Source organism: Schistosoma mansoni, chromosome W (assembly GCF_000237925.1).
Source record: "Schistosoma mansoni strain Puerto Rico chromosome W, complete genome".
NCBI lineage: Eukaryota > Metazoa > Platyhelminthes > Trematoda > Strigeidida > Schistosomatidae > Schistosoma > Schistosoma mansoni.
The window spans coordinates 47,866,651-47,883,062 of NC_031502.1; the positions used below are offsets into that span (position 1 = coordinate 47,866,651).

The window sequence follows — 16,412 nt, forward strand, 5'->3', positions numbered from 1 at the left end:
ACGCGTTCAAGAGCACAAAGACTTAGGAGTAACTATAAGTCACGACTTGAAAACTACTACGCACTGCAATGCGGTTGCTTCCAAAAGCTATCGTGCGCTATGGTCGCTTCGCAGAGCATTTAAATGCTTCGACGAGGATATGTTTCGAATTTTATATCCCACCTATGTAAGGCCACACTTAGAATACTGTATCCAAGCACCTAGCCCATGTCTGATAAAGGATACTAAATCGCTTGAGCGTGTCCAGCGTGTGGGGACAAAATTAGTAAAGGGTCTTTCTAAACTCCTTACGATGAGCGTTTAAAACGTCTAAACCTTTTCCCCTTATCTTATCGTAGGACACGAGGTGACCTTATACTGGCATTTCGTATCTTTAATTATGATCTGGGTGTTAATATGTCTTATCTTTTTGCTCCCTCCAGCACTAATAATCTCCGGGGTCATAGCAAGAAGGTTCATAAACCGCGATCTAATAAACTAAAGGCAGGGTCCCGTTTTTCTCATCGAGTGGTCAATGACTGGAACGCTTTACCAGAACAAGTGGTATCAGCTAGTCCAAGCGACCTCCCAGGAGTCCTTTAAGAGGAAACTTGACTTATTCTTAAGGACTAAGGATAACATATTATTATGATTTACCAAATTCTTTTTTTTCCTCTATTATCGTTCATATACCTAGGTTCTTGCCTGGAGGTATTGGTGATCCACTGCTACCAGACACGGAAGCCCGTTAAGCGAAAGCTTCTTCTATTCCGTCCTCAACCATTTGAACCATTTGAATCAGTGAACATTTTCAAGAAGAAGCTGGACCTTCACTGGAAGGAAATCTGTCAGGATTAACACAGGTTCATCAACCTACTATCCTTATTACTGAAGACTGACTGAAGACTGAGAGCTTCTGCATAAGACCTAAGTGTGAAACCTTGTCAAACACTTTGCTAATATCTCTGAATATCACGTCGACAGACAGGTCGTTATCTAGGGCAGCTGTCCAATCCTCTCTCGCAATGAGTAAGTTAGTTAAGCATGAATGCTTGTTACGAAACCCATGTTGCTCGGGAGTTAACAGATTATACGAATCTATGTGATTCAGTAGCTTAGCCCGAATTATCTTTTCAAGTAACTTAACTACCATGCTGGTCAGGCTATCAGGCCGGTAGTTAGATACGATCCGTCTCTGACCATCCTTAAATATAGGACTAACTATGGCGTCTTTCCAGTCTCTAAGTAGTTGAGCCTGTGAAAGGGACATGTTGAAGAGCATCGTGAGCGGTCTTGAGATAATGTCCGCAAGTGATGACAGCAAACGTGGGTGTAACCCATCGGGGCCCGGTATCTTACAAGGTTTGAGGTTAGTTAGCAATGGAAGAACGATATCCCCGGTCACGTGTATAGGTCCTATGGCTGGTATCTCGTTGTCAATGGGACAAGTAGTTGTAACACTACATGTGGAGTAGACTTCACTGAAATAGTTTGCAAATGTCTCCGCTTTCGCTAGATCAGATTCAGCTAGTCAATCTGAATTTTCGTTTAACAGTAACGGGGGGGTACCATCACTACGTTTCGTCCGCCTTTTAACGTGCGAAAACAGTCGCTTCGGACAGGTGCAGCTATCGTATGCCAACTGTCGTTCGTAAGCAGTACGGGATTTGGCTATGGTCTTTTTACACATATTCCGGGTTTTTTTATATTCGCACTTAAATGATGCCTGACCTGTTGACAAGAATAACTCCCAGAAGCGTTTCCTACGCTTCAACAGCTTCCGGGTTTCCTTATTAATCCATGGAGGGAAATGTGATAGCTTACGTGCTGACCATGGGATAAACGGTTGAGTTACGGATCCGAGCGTAGACTTAAACCTATTCCATGCATCATCGATCGATCCATCAGCATCGACCGACCAGTCAACCGAGATAGCATAGTCCCTGATTGCCGGAATATTAGCTCTCCAGATATTAGGACGGGGTGGAGCAGATGCAAATTCTATACCATGTATCCGGAACTTAAAGGAAAGTACGACATGGTCACTATTCACCAGTGGGGGAAGGTGTTGAATGTCGACGATATCTTCACAGTGGTGTGTGAGAATAAGGTCTATCAATGACGGGTTATGTTCCATGTCAATATGTGTCGGCTTAACGATACATTGTACAAGTGCACATTGAATAATTGATGACAGAAGGACGCTATCGAAACCCCCACATGGAGCTCTGAGCTCTATCCAGTTGATATGGGGTGCATTGAAATCTCCAACGATGAGACAACATTCTGCCTTACTCCAAGAACAGACGTGTCTTAGGATAAAGTCGTCAGCGAGACAACACGGACTACGATATATTCCTCCTATCGTCACTAACCCGTTTCTAGACCTAATTGTACAACATACTACCTCACACGTACCACTTACATGCGCCTCCGATATGATCGAGTTTATGCGGAAGTGGTCCCTAACATATAATATTATGCCTCCTCCCTTGCGACTTCTAACTCTATCACTTCTGATACAGATGTAGCCTGAAATGACTGGAGAACAGTCTATATCTACAGTGAGCCAAGTTTCGGTGATAACAATTATATCGGGATTTAATTCGTCTACCATCAAACTTAGCTCAGACATCTTATTCCGAAGACTACGGGCATTCGTGTAACACACATTTAAGGTGTTTTTGGAGATATACGTTCTACCCACACAGGTCTCCTAGACTGTATGATATAAACGCAAATTTCAGTAAACATGGCTTACGTTACAAGCCGAAATATGTTGATTTTATAATATTGCATGGCTGCACACAATAACTAGTCGAAGGTAAGTCCTTATAAAACATTTGTTTGAAGCTGTGAGTTTTATTAAATGGGCTGAAGATGCATTTACATCCCAAACGATAACAGAACTATCATCTGTGCCCCGAATTCACGCATGAACCAAGGTGAACCCATCTGAAAGATTAATCTGACTACGATATACTTCATCTAAGGGCAGAGAATCGTGTCAAACTTGATCTTGAAGCTGGTTATCGTGCATGTATCACCACGGCGTGCCTTCAATGTATTTTATGTCAAGAGAGAACTGACCATAACCTCCTCTTATTACAATGAACAAAATCACTTTCAACACCGACATATTCCGTAATGATTGCAGTAAGATCCTTTCCTGTTATTAATCATGTTTTGGGCAAGGCGAAAATATTAGGTTTTGATTCTTTCAGCTGGTAGCTTAATTCATATGTAACATTTTAAGGTATGGGAACTTTCGTTTAGCATACATTTAAGGTATTTTGATGACTTCACCAGCTACTCATACAATTATCGTCTTCCACGATCTCATTACTTAAAGACCATACGGCCTTAAGCTTTTCGATTCATCTCACGATTTGTTTTTCAGATCCGCAGCAGTCGTTCTTTATATGCTATCAGTGACTGTGATGTTTAGAAATATTTAAATTATTATACGAAATAGAAGTCTCCGAAATAACTCAATTAAGGAGAAATAGAAGTAAGTGAGCACAAAAGAACGTAATTTATTTAGAATCCGAATTCAGAAAGACATCAAGTACAAAGGAAACATTAATTAATGCAAACTCAGTGACCTGTCCTAGCAAACACGTATATTTCAGGCTTCGATTTGCGTTTATTTTGAATGTTCAGTTCCCTTCCACTATTGCCGATTATGAGATCGCGATTCTTCAAGATGCACCACCAACTGACTTGCCTGACCAATTCATTAACTTCCAGGATGTTTCCGGTAGAACATGCTCGATTGCAGATCCCACTAACAGAAGGTCGTGAGGCTTTACCGGCTATAGGTCCTTCAGGGCCTCTAAATCCCATATGATTAGACTTGCAGGAAACTGGATACTCACGAAATACGTTACTGTCGACCCTTTAGTATGAATAGTCGAAATTTACCCTTCACATGTTTTCAGAAATGGGACAGCCATCCAAGAACTTTCTGTGCATCCGTTTGTCAGTTTTTAATGAATGTGTAGTACTAAGCATTCTTCGTTTATGTAGTGAGTGAAAGCTGAAGATAAGAGGATGGAGAGGAAAAGAAACGACAAGGGAAGAGAAATTATGGATCACTGTGAAGGGGAACCGGTTAGTGTGAATGCACATTACCTTTCAGACTCAGCTAGACTTCTGTGTATATGTAAAGTCGTTCAACCTCTACTTGCTGACATGATGGTGTTCAACTTGTTTCACTGGGATTTCCTTGGTTGAGTAATACACATGACTAGAAATTGAAGTAAGAGGTGTCCGGCCGACAAGAGATCTCGCCATAGCGGCCTCTTGATGTTTCACACTAAAGCACGAGTAAGGTAATTTAATTGCAATAACATGGGCCACTTTTCGTTCATGCACGTCTTCCTAATACTAATTGAGAACGATCTCAACACTCGGAAGGAAACGTCAAACACTTAGCATCGGTCTAAAAGATTGATTTCAGATCAACTGGACTTAAGTTACTATCAAGAAATTGTAAGTCCAGCAACCACCCAGAAATAAGTGTGTCAACCTATTTACTGGAGGAATGTATATACATATGGACAAACTATCGAGTCCCTCACAATGAGACTGTTGCTGAGCAGAATGATGACTGTATATGTAAAAATATGAGTAGCGTGAGAAGACTTCATGAGAAATTACCGCGGTTAATAAATAAGACCTCATATTGGTCGTAAACATGTTAGGTTTGCAGTGGTACCTCATATACTAAGTTGCAATATGCTCACAAAATCCAGCCCCGGAGTTATTCCTAATTGACAGAAGCAGGTACACAGTATCTTGGTAACCAGTAGACAGCTTGAATGTCTTTAAGAACCGTATTTTTCCATAGAGTGGAGGACAACATGTTCATCATCTACTCCAAGGTATCGCCATACAAAGCATCTTGAAGCACCACGTATGAAAAAATGAGTGTGTCATTCTGTAATCTACTCTCATCAATCAAATTCAGATTCCACAGAAAACCCAACTGATCCAGGGCAACAAAATCGATCACGGGAAACACCCTAATCCGAATCATATTGAAGAAGCACGTTCCCGTCACCTTGGGCTCTATTTCAAGAGTTATGATTGATTGTCTCCGATTATTAGCTTCAGTTCGCTTGACTACTAATAAACCCCCAATGGAACAAGGGAATATACTTTGCTATTAGCTAGAAACAAATAATTCACCAAAAAGCCATTGCTAGTGAAAACTCAACACAGAGTAGACATTGATTCTCTTGTAATGTTAATTATCTAGGCAATTGGAAACTAAAATCTAAGTACTTCATATGACCATGAAAAATCATGGGTGAGGGCAGAAAGCAACTTAGAAATAGTAGAATCCTAACAAGAGATGCAAATCATATGCGTACTCCAGCATAAGTTACACATATGAATGTTTGCAAGTAGTAGTCGATTTACAATCAAAAACTGAAAACAGATTTCCTGGTCTAATGTTGACCAGGATGACACACACCAAAATATTTGACAAGAACAATAGTCATACAAATGTATGTGTCAACATGCTTAGTACTGTTGTGTAAACATGTAGACAAATAAATAAAAGCAGAAACGAAACTGTACATGGCAAAACAAAATGGATTGGAAAATTCCTAGCAATTTAACTGTATCAGTTTGTACGATGCTATGGTTATTCGAGAAATCGATGCTAATCTTAATAATAGAAACTTTACTAACAGTGACAATAATCCATTCAACTAATTAATAAATGAAATATGACTTAGGGAGGAAGAATATATAAATAACACAACAAAGGAAACAAAGTTGGAAAGGATGACAAGACTCAGGAATGCAAACAGTACGTAATTGCTGATTAGGGTCATAGAAAAAAGAATGGTCTATAAACATATAATGATGACCTGGCTTGGTTAAGTCTTCATCATTTATATTTCATTGATATTAGTGAGAGTGCATATACATATGCAAAACTATTGAGGTACGCATAAACGAGGAAAAATAGAAAAATTGATATCAACGAGATCATAGTGATTCAAAAATAGAAACTATACACATGGAAACAAAGACTGTGACACTCTATGTGCGTGTGAATGGATGGGCATACAGTTAAGCAAACACACTAACAAATATCGGATTGCTCCCAAAATCCTTTATCGTACCCTTCATGTACGTGATCTAAAAGGACATTTCGGCGACTTTCACAATATCTGGCTTTATCTTGCATTTTCTGTTTTAATTCATTTAAATTGATATTAGATAAATCACGATCTAGATATTCCGATAACTGTTCTGTAGATTGTTCCAAGTCACTTTGATTACTTTCAAATATTAATGAATGGTTGTTTTTTTTCAAGAAATAAGCAAAAGCATAAGTATACATGAGTGTTCTTCGACAGCGACAAAGAATCTCAACTAATTTTTTGAAAAATTTAACATCTATCCAAGATGTTCCATGAGATTGCATTGTTTCCATTTTACTTTGCACTGTTTCATATAGACGTGCCTCAAACTTCAACGATTGCATATGATTTAAATAACGATTTGAATAAAAAAGATAGCGATCAAGTGATAACCTTGAACTAGCTTGAGCTTCTCTAGCCAATTTAGCAGCAGAATCATCATAACGATTACATGTGTACCATCGTGATCCATGTGGCTCCCAACGATCTAGACACATCCAACAAAATTCATGCTTACAATCAACATTTCGACAGGTCATATGATTACAACCACCATTTTTTTCTATGGTCGCACGACATTTTGGACACTCTTTAGTGTTAGCTGCAATCCAGCCAAGCGTACCGCTATCATTTTCAAGCTTTTTAATCCATGTTCTTAACTGTTCACAGCGAACTGGATCATGCCATGGTTGGCCACAGGCGAAACAGAAGCATTCACCACAGTTAGTACAAGTAATTTGATATGGTTCTCGGGGACCAAAGCAACGCACGGCATGTCCACAGTTAACTCCTGGACACCAAGTTAATGCACGATTGTGGAGAACAAAACTACTAGATATCAGTTTGTGAAAATGCTTGCGTACATTTTGATCAGTAATCATTTGAAACACAACCTCATCTTCAACAATTATACGACAAGTAGATGAAGGACAATATATTCGGTCAATTTGACTTTCTTCCATTATTTTAATTTTAAGATAACGCTGCCAACAAGTTAAACAAAAGTAGTGAGCGCAAGACAATCCAAACATTTGACCTAAATATAGGAAAGCAACCAGAGATTAAATATAACAAATTTCGGGACTCTTTCTGGCTACTAGGAGTTATGGGATTGAGTGATTTTAGAAAACTTTAAAAGGTTTCAAAACCAACAAAGCACAAATTTTATTTCGAAGTAATTTACATTTGGAAAACCATGAATTTTAATAGTTTTAATGGTGGTTAACATTGATTGATAGATTTGAACAGTTTATTGAAGATAAACTTTAAATTGATTTTTCTGAGTCATTTACCTAAGTATGATCTTTGTCTTATCCGAGAGCATATGTCAATTTAGCGAAGTAATATTATAAACCAACTGCATTCTCTATCCTGGAAACCGTAACAGGTTTAAAATACTTGACCTCTGATTATTTCACTTAATATCATACACAAGATCGCACCCAGCTTTCTAGACATCTAAGTTTAAATGTTGAATTGTACTGCAAATACAATAGCAATGAGAAATAAATACAAACAAACCGTCATAGAAGTCTATGTAATTTATTGTGCAGTCAGTAACACATAAAGTATTGCCTCAGGTAGTACAGAAGACTAACTTGTGACTATCCTCTTATGGTTTTAAATGAAAAACACAAGTGTTTTTAATTGGATAGCTTGGTATAGTTATTCCTAGGTCCGTGCTATTTTCATATGACCAGATAACTCAAAAGTAGCTATCATTTTATGACTAGTTAAGTGGTGTTCATATAAAAAAAGAAAATTACACAGAAAAAAAATATACATAACACAGAAGTTAACTTTATTTGTGAACCTCATGAGTTACCTACACCGTAAGAACTCGAAGAGGAAATCATACAACGCCCATAATAAATCAACTCGGACAAAGTGAATTACACATTTAAGTAAAATTAATTAGATGAATATAGCCTTAGTACCACAAATTGTCGTATAAGGAATAATCAATAAACAGCTGATTAATTTTTTTTAAAAGTAAATTAGTGAAAGGCTATTGATGATCATAAAATCATATGATGTATATACTAGTTAGAATAAAGTAACTGATGAACTGAAAGTAAACATTTAGGAAAATATGCTTTTTTTCTTTTACAGCACATTATTACATTTTTATTAGAGAGAAGAATAACAAAAGTCAAATGACATATTTATCATGTGCGAACATTAACTAATAAAATCGACAAATCGATCATGATTACATAACAATTAGATCACAGTAGTACTTTACACTTTTTATCCTAACATCAGTACTATTCTATGATTTACAGTGAACAGATATCTAGTCACATTACAATTTGCATTGTACACCACTTGTCTTGAACAGTCTATATATTACTTGGAAAAATATAATACACCCATCATAATTATACATAAAGTGTTGATCAATTATGATAATGATAATGAAAAATCTTACTTGGAGTAGTTGATAGAAAACATATATCACAAACGACTTCATTTTTCTTTTCACACAAATTCCTTGATCCTGTCACTAAAAATGAAATTTATAAAGATTACATATGCCACAAATTTTAATAAAAAGTTTTTCCTATGATATCAAGTGATAATATATTTAGGAATATTTTTAATATAATCTATTGTTCGTTTCGTAAATATGGACTACATAACCAGCAACAAACGGACGGTTAGGCAAGCAGTAATGATACAGAGCCTGGCCTGGTACAGGTATGTGTTGACCCAAGTTGCCATAAAACATTAGCAATGATAAAAAGAACGACTAAACCTTAGGAATATGGTTTGAATAAACAGTGGAACAGTATATGTGAAAAATGGAATTCATTATTGAGAAGATAAGGAGAAAATGTATCTACACTACTATGAACGATTCTGGGACATGTCACTCAAAGTTTCGAACTAATCGCCTTTATTAAGCAGACCACAATCAAGTACTCTGAATCTACTATGACTCAGATGAACAGTCAGTGACTTAATGAGCCGATGCAGTGTCATGGGTTTGGCTGCTTCTACCTTCCTATCAACCTGCTACATCAGCAAGCGTTGCCAGTAAGGGTAGGTTAAAGTTAGAGATATGTGACACATGTAATAGCTACCTTAGTCGATGAAGATATAAAATCTTATCAACTTGGTTCCCTACCTACATTAGCCTAGTACTGTATGCCTAGCCTTAGCACTGTTTACTTGGTCATTCCACGGAACATGAACAATGCTTCAAAGACATCTACCATCAAAAATATGCAGCCTGTACATGTCTTCTACTTTTATAGACCACGTTTCTGATAAGCTAGGCTAATCATACAAATTGAATGATAAACGAGAGGCGCTGATGGAGACACACTAATGGTCAACGGATCATACTGTAGTTGGTTTAAAACAGGATTTCATGTTCTGAGCGACAAGTGCCTCTAATTGTGAATGTTGTGGATATATATATATATATATATATATATATATATATATATATAGCGGCCTGCTTAAACATTTGGGCTACCTGTTCCTATCATCTATATATTTAAGCAAGTTATTTGATTTTTTTTGTTTCAATACATCATTATGGCTATTTATCGCACGATCTATTCGGGTGCGTTTCTGAAAAATGGGTACAATCTTTCGCTGTAAAGGTTACGAAAGGCCTAATTAGAGGTATCGTGGTTGCCGGCAATATGCAGAGATGTCGGTTGACTGGACTGCTAACTTTTAACTGAGGATTACTCAATAATTATCGTCAGGATCGGCAAAGAAGTAAGAAACGGGGACTTGTTGAAATACTTTTTGCTGAGAATTCTATATTGTACCGGAAATATAATATTGAATAAAGCTAATACTAATATATATATATATATATATATATATGATTCGGTTAGTTAATTAAAGATTCCTATTCACTTTTGGCTTTTCACTCAAGTCCCTGGTTTGTTCACTCATATGATAAGCATACATATCAGTATCAAAATCAGACGACCACAGAATAGTTCCACAAAAATAAAGTAGTGGAGAGAGGACTGTTGGGCTGTACACACACCTTTTGGTCAGCGGACGAACATCTTGTCTGCATCACAAGTTGGCAAACATCAATCGAGGTTTCGGAACCCGTACTGACAATTCAAAATGGTCAATTCATTCAACTGCTTCTCTCCCTACCACTTGTTCAGGTATTGTGGTAGACCGGTCTTTAAGCAAAATCTTGAATCTAGAAAGTGAGAAAAACTTACCCGAAACATGCTTGCTCAATGTGATGAAAAGACTGGATTTTGAGTGTTTTCAACAGACAGGACTATGAATGGATGTTATTAGCGGGTAAGAGAAAGGAAAACTAGTGATTTATCAAAAATAATTACGGTTATAATTATCGTCACAAGGGAGTTGAAAAATACACATATATTCATCTTGATGTGATTAGATAAACATCACTAAGTTTTGATCATAGAGTACTCACTACAGTGTGATGATTATCCCAGTCGACTTAAAACATCAAGTAGTTTTATCAATGCGTGGGATATATATGATGTCACTTGTTAAGCGCAAAAACGACTGACGTATGTGAAGATTTATATCAAAGCGATGCAAAACTACTTTTTTGTACTCCTGGACTGATTTGAATCTTCTACTTCACTGTAATATTTTTCTCAAATACAAAGACTGTGAAATAACTTGTTTAAGAAATGAGAGTAGAAACAACTTGGGATTTACGAGGTTAGGTTGCTTATTATATGATAATAATGTTTAACTAAATTCATTTGACATTAGATTAAAACAATTACAAAAAGAACGAAAATAGATAAAATCCAACGGTGAATATTGAGGAAAACAACGTGTATATATTTTGCTTACAATACTTGATTCAACAAAAATGCTAAACAGTAGAAAACTTGCCAGACTTATTATGTTTCTGGTTTTTTATCGAAATATAACATAGTCTAGTCACTCTATCAAGTGTCATACGAATGCCATCCCAGTAACTCCTACACTGCCCATTATTTGCCAGTGCTAAAACCAGATGGGAAAAGTGAAGAGGTGGTCAGCTTACCACAGGTTGCAGTGATTTGGCAGTTAGATGCATAAGATTAGGGCCTGTCAACCTATCATGACTGCCTGATTTTGGCCATAGCGGTAGTGCGATTCAGTTGGTTGGTACATTACCAGATATGGCTTACAAGCCATATATAAATATATATATATATATATATATAATACTGGAGTATGACCAGTGATGATGCTACCAGTGTACCATTGAAGTCTTTACACAAGTAAAATGAAATTTCTTAATTGATCTTTCTTGATTATATCATCCAATCGGACTTGATCTCTTATTACATACTATTAGCATTTATTTATTTATTGGTCTCGACCGTTGCTGCTACCCTGACGTGGTGGTCGGGCTTGCCTATCGTGATGAACCAATCGAGCTATACTGGCTGAAACAACCATTCTTCAAGGTCCTACCGTGCCAGGCAGGTCGGTTGGGGAGAGGTAAGACTAAAAGCACCAAACCCAAGGTCCGAATGCGAAGTCGTACTGATGACTGTACAGAGGTGTGGCGGCAGTAAGGTGTTTCCTTCAGATAACCAGTAAAACAGAGATGCTGCCTTCCCACAAGGAGGGGTGAGGTTAGAAAAGGTCGACCCGAAAAATGCACACCTCGCCTTATCCCACGGATATCCGTCTCCGGCGGTAAGGTCCCAACAAGTGCAGAGCTAACACGAAAATTACAAAATGGTCGAGTGTGACCGGCCTCGAGCAGTTGTCCCTTGGGCACTGTGGTCTTGCTCTCACGTCACTAAGACCACCCCTAACCGGATTTTCTTTCTAGGTACCTCTAGAAGAACTCTTCTACGGTGTGGGCGACCGGGAAGTTATAACCGCCCTCATAACTTTTACAGCACTGTATTCATACTCAATTTCCTTCTTCAATTCCTATTATTCCACTTATTTCGACTTTGAACTACAAACTTCCACCTCAAGTGTCACCATGGTCATCGATTCTAGTGCGCGAAACACTGTTCCAGGTCTACTGAAACCTCGCTCCAAACTACACATTGGAACCTATTGATTACATCCTTAAACACGATGAAGTGGTATCAAGAGCTTAATCCTTAAAAAAGAACTGCAAACTATAATTTTATTCATCAACTTTCTGGTTAAAATATTTCAATTTATCCCAGAAAATGGTTGCTACCAGAATATTTGCAGAACGGCATTTGACAAAATTCGAAACGGAACCAACTATTTAAACACTTACGTATCATCTAGTGCAGTTGAGAAAAACGATAACTTTAAAGTGAAAGGCTTTGGTTGACAGAATTGATTATATTTCTGCTGTACAGTTACTGAACCTCTGATGGGTTGTGGTGAGCGTTACAAATACGCATGGATTAATGACCGGAATTAATGTGAGTTAAGTACATCTAGCTGGCAAGTTTTAAATAAGATGTAACACTTGTCTTCAATCTTACTGATAGTCCTTATCAAATACTATTATAATAGACAGAACAAGACTACAGTGAAGTCACTAAAGTACAGATATTAGAACAGCTTACAGTTTTTAGAATCGATAAAATCAATGACTAGATGACCCTCAATAAAACAGTTTATTTAAAAATTACTAGATTTCTCTCTACCAATTATTAAACTATCCACACCACCTATTTTTTATTACCTGACGTGAGAAATATTTTATGGCGACAAATGGGTATACTACTGAATGATTATATGTGCAGTCTAAAAGGAATGAATGGTCATAAAACCACAGATCTATGGTATATTTCAATAGTTTATTAGTGATCAAAGGGGGAAGAACATTTACTCTATTCATGCTTGATGGTACATTCCATGCTCCTGAATCCTACTGTGGTTAGTGATAGTTAAATAATACTCTGGTAAGACTTCTGTGATTTTAAAACGACATATATAGCACTCTTATTGCATTAAATCTTATCAGTCATGCCTCAAAATCATAAAACGGTTCACCAATGTTGTACTCGGATACAGATGAACAAATAGATGTCACAATGTAACAATAAATATGATAATTTAGCGGAAGTAACTCATGCTTTCTAACTTGGTCATTTGTTTTCTGCCTGAACATTTATTTAAGAAATCAAGTCATTCAAATATTTTACTAGCAATCGAAACATAAATCAAATGAATGTGTAAGAAAATCAGGGTTTGAATGTCAGATCAAAACTGAGTAGTTACATCTTACCTGGGATATCCATAGGATCTACAATACCTGTTTGAGCAAAAGTATCTGCTTTCCCGTGTTCAAAATAAAATTCCATTAATGCATCTTTATCCCATTTAAAATGAGCAAGCAATAGTCGTAAATAAGTCGGAGGAATCTGAATTATTTGTTCAACTTCTTTGGTAATATCAGACATCAACTGTGATAATTGGTTGGGATGTAATATCTAGAAATAGTTGGATAAGATTAGTAAAATGACAGTAAACTTTCTAGTAATATTTGTAATGGACGAAACGGCTTAAGGAATGCATAATTTATCTTTTAAAAAGAAAGGACATCTATGAAATTGACACCATTGAAATGAACCAAGCTTAAAGACAGTCATTGCTTTATTCAAGGAATACTGATTGTCAAAATAACTTCGTTCACGTAAAGAAAGTACATATACACAATATGTCATCAGGTAGTCGTCTATCCTATATGTTGATTGAAGAGTTTTGATTGTTTTTTGCCAAAATACTGATGACTGAATTCGGCGTTTGACATTACAGACTGATGGTTTTAACATTCGACCATCTATACTAAAAGAAAAGAATTGGAAGTACGTATTGAAGACAAATGTACAATTCTAGTGACTCATAATGATATTCACTTCCATACCTGATTATGTTATCTGGTATGTAGCCTATGTCTAATATTGTGATTGAAAATGTATTGTGTAAGAAATAGCTAATATTTTTGTAATGGTCAGTTGTTTAACGATATTGATCGAATCGGAGTTTAAGAGCTACGTTCTGTGATTAATCTTGTCAACGTAATGAACTCGGTCAAACAACTAGTCATATATTCTTTCAGCAATCTATTAATCAATAGCCAAATAGTAAAAGCATCACACCTGTAAGAATCTTTTGATACAGGCCTCAAGATTTAACAGTGATAACTTTACCTATCACAGTAAGCTGAGATAAAACTCACACAGGAATAACGAGAATCTTGACAGTTTATTATTCAATAGAGAATGTAGCTAACTTGCTTAAGAACTCCACATTTAAACGGCAGGGTATATATTTAAATAGTTTCATATATTGAGGTCCTCGTATTCGAATGATATTACCAGATCTCACATAAAAAACATGATTTAGGATATGGTGGTCAAGATGCACTTGGATAAGCTGTCTTTTAATCGATGGCCTAAAGTACTATGGGGGAATCCTATGAGTCCCTATAGGTCTAAAAGACTTTGAAAGAAGAAGGGATTTATGGGCTGAAACTATTTGATCATAGGAACGCTCGGACTTTTACTCGTTTTGTAAGATGATATAATAGCCAATCGTGGTATTAAGCTCATAGTGTTGAGCAAAAGTTGTAAGTAGGTTAAAAAATGGACGGTTTTGGCAACGGAGGCGACGAGGACATATATTACAGGTACACTGACGCTGCATTCATTAGTATACTATATTGGTTTGGTTAGAAGTTTAAAATTTAAGAACAAGAAACGACTAGAGCAAGGCATATCCTCAACTTTTTGTCTCTGATGTACAGTAAGGTACATGTTTATTGATCCCCATTCACGAGATAATCGTAATCTGCGGTTGAACATCGTAGTTGTCTAAAATCAGTCTTAGGGAAACATGTACAATGACCTATTATCTTCCTCTGAAGCTTGGGATTATTTCATACCTTTTATCTTCCAAATTCATTCGTTGTTTTTAGACTAAATTTCTTGGTTTTTTCTTCCATTACTGCTGGATATGTTTTTAATCATTTGCTTCTTAATTTGTCGATTCCATTTCATTGTATTGATGTGAAGCGCCCCCAAATGCCCTGATACGGCCGAGAGTGGGGAGAGTCCGCTCTCCCTCTCGAAATGCTCTCACATGGCCACGCGAATATATAGCCTCTGCCAGGGAAGTCCTACTCACTGCCTTCTCGTGGCAGGGGTGTTGTTTACGAAATTGAGAGAACGAAAAGCGAATGTCCAGAGCTTTAACAGGGTTGGTGGATGTGGAGTGTCCACCTAGGAGAGTTGGAAAACCCTGATTCCAAATCAATGGTGCACATGAGCTCCAGGATCCTGAGGGAACAAATGGCGTATGAATCAATCGTTGGTCACCGGCTACCATGGGACTGCATCTACTCACGATGCTCCACTGCCTTGTGGACTGGACCTTCAGGTCAAAGGCTCGGGGTGTGGCCCCCTAAGAAAACCACCTGCTTCAGTCTGGGCACCTGAGCAGTATCACAGCCCTCACACAAATCAAATGAGATTTGTGCGGCGCATATTCATCTGGTGCTTCCTTGTACCAATATTTGTGTTTTAATAAATAAATAAAATAATGAAGTGTATTAAATTGGAACGATACATGTGTATCACCTACGGTTATTACTATCACAAATAAGATGATTTCATTATGTAATTCGTTTCATTTTATTTTAATTTGTACTAGCGCTTTGTGTGTAAACAAATATAATACTAAAATTTTACTTGAAGCAAACAAGTCCTTTACATTTACCTCATATTCTAGTGAATCCTCTTCACGCGACTCGGTAGTGGTATATGGAACATCTAACAAATTCACAAGTTCATCGTTTTCACCTGAATGTACTGAATCATCTAATGATATATCAGAATCATTGAGTTCTTCATCCATCAGCTAGGTAAATAAAAGAAACTGAAGTTAAAATACTACATGATCACGTCACGATTACCTTTTGACACATGGGATGAGACATTATTATTTAATTGTAAGAAATAAAAACATATTACTTTTATAGTTCTAAAGTTATGGATTTGTCTCAGTTTGTAGATGTGCCAGGTATTTGTGCAAGAAATGTGCAACAGGAATTATTAAAAACAAAAAAACAAATGGTTAGAATGAAAGACGGAAGGATGGTGATTAAGCAAACACTGATAAATGTTTTGCTTCTTTAAAAACAGCACAATGATTATAAGATGGTTAGTGACTCTTCGTGAGCAATATTGGCCAGATAGGATATTAACATGTGACTGGGGCGCTAGAGACATAATATTGAGTTGAAGTACAGATACCTTTCATTATCTTGCAGCAACGTGAGAGGAACCCTGAAATGAAGTT

General features: G+C 36.9%; 1 protein-coding gene across 1 annotated transcript; it reads right to left on the minus strand.

Moving 5' to 3' along the window:
- Positions 1–5,204: 5,204 nt before the first annotated feature.
- Smp_130600 (putative ariadne-1 protein homolog (ari-1) (ubiquitin-conjugating enzyme E2-binding protein 1)) lies at positions 5,205–16,152 on the minus strand. Its single transcript, XM_018789951.1, has 5 exons — positions 16,027–16,152; positions 15,831–15,971; positions 13,339–13,543; positions 8,575–8,649; positions 5,205–7,126 (listed from the first exon to the last, which is right to left on the minus strand). The coding sequence occupies exons 4-5, from the start codon at positions 8,614–8,616 to the stop codon at positions 6,083–6,085; spliced, it is 1,086 nt and encodes a 361-aa protein (XP_018655343.1). The 5' UTR covers positions 8,617–8,649; positions 13,339–13,543; positions 15,831–15,971; positions 16,027–16,152; the 3' UTR covers positions 5,205–6,082.
- Between the last annotated feature and the right edge of the window lie 260 nt (positions 16,153–16,412).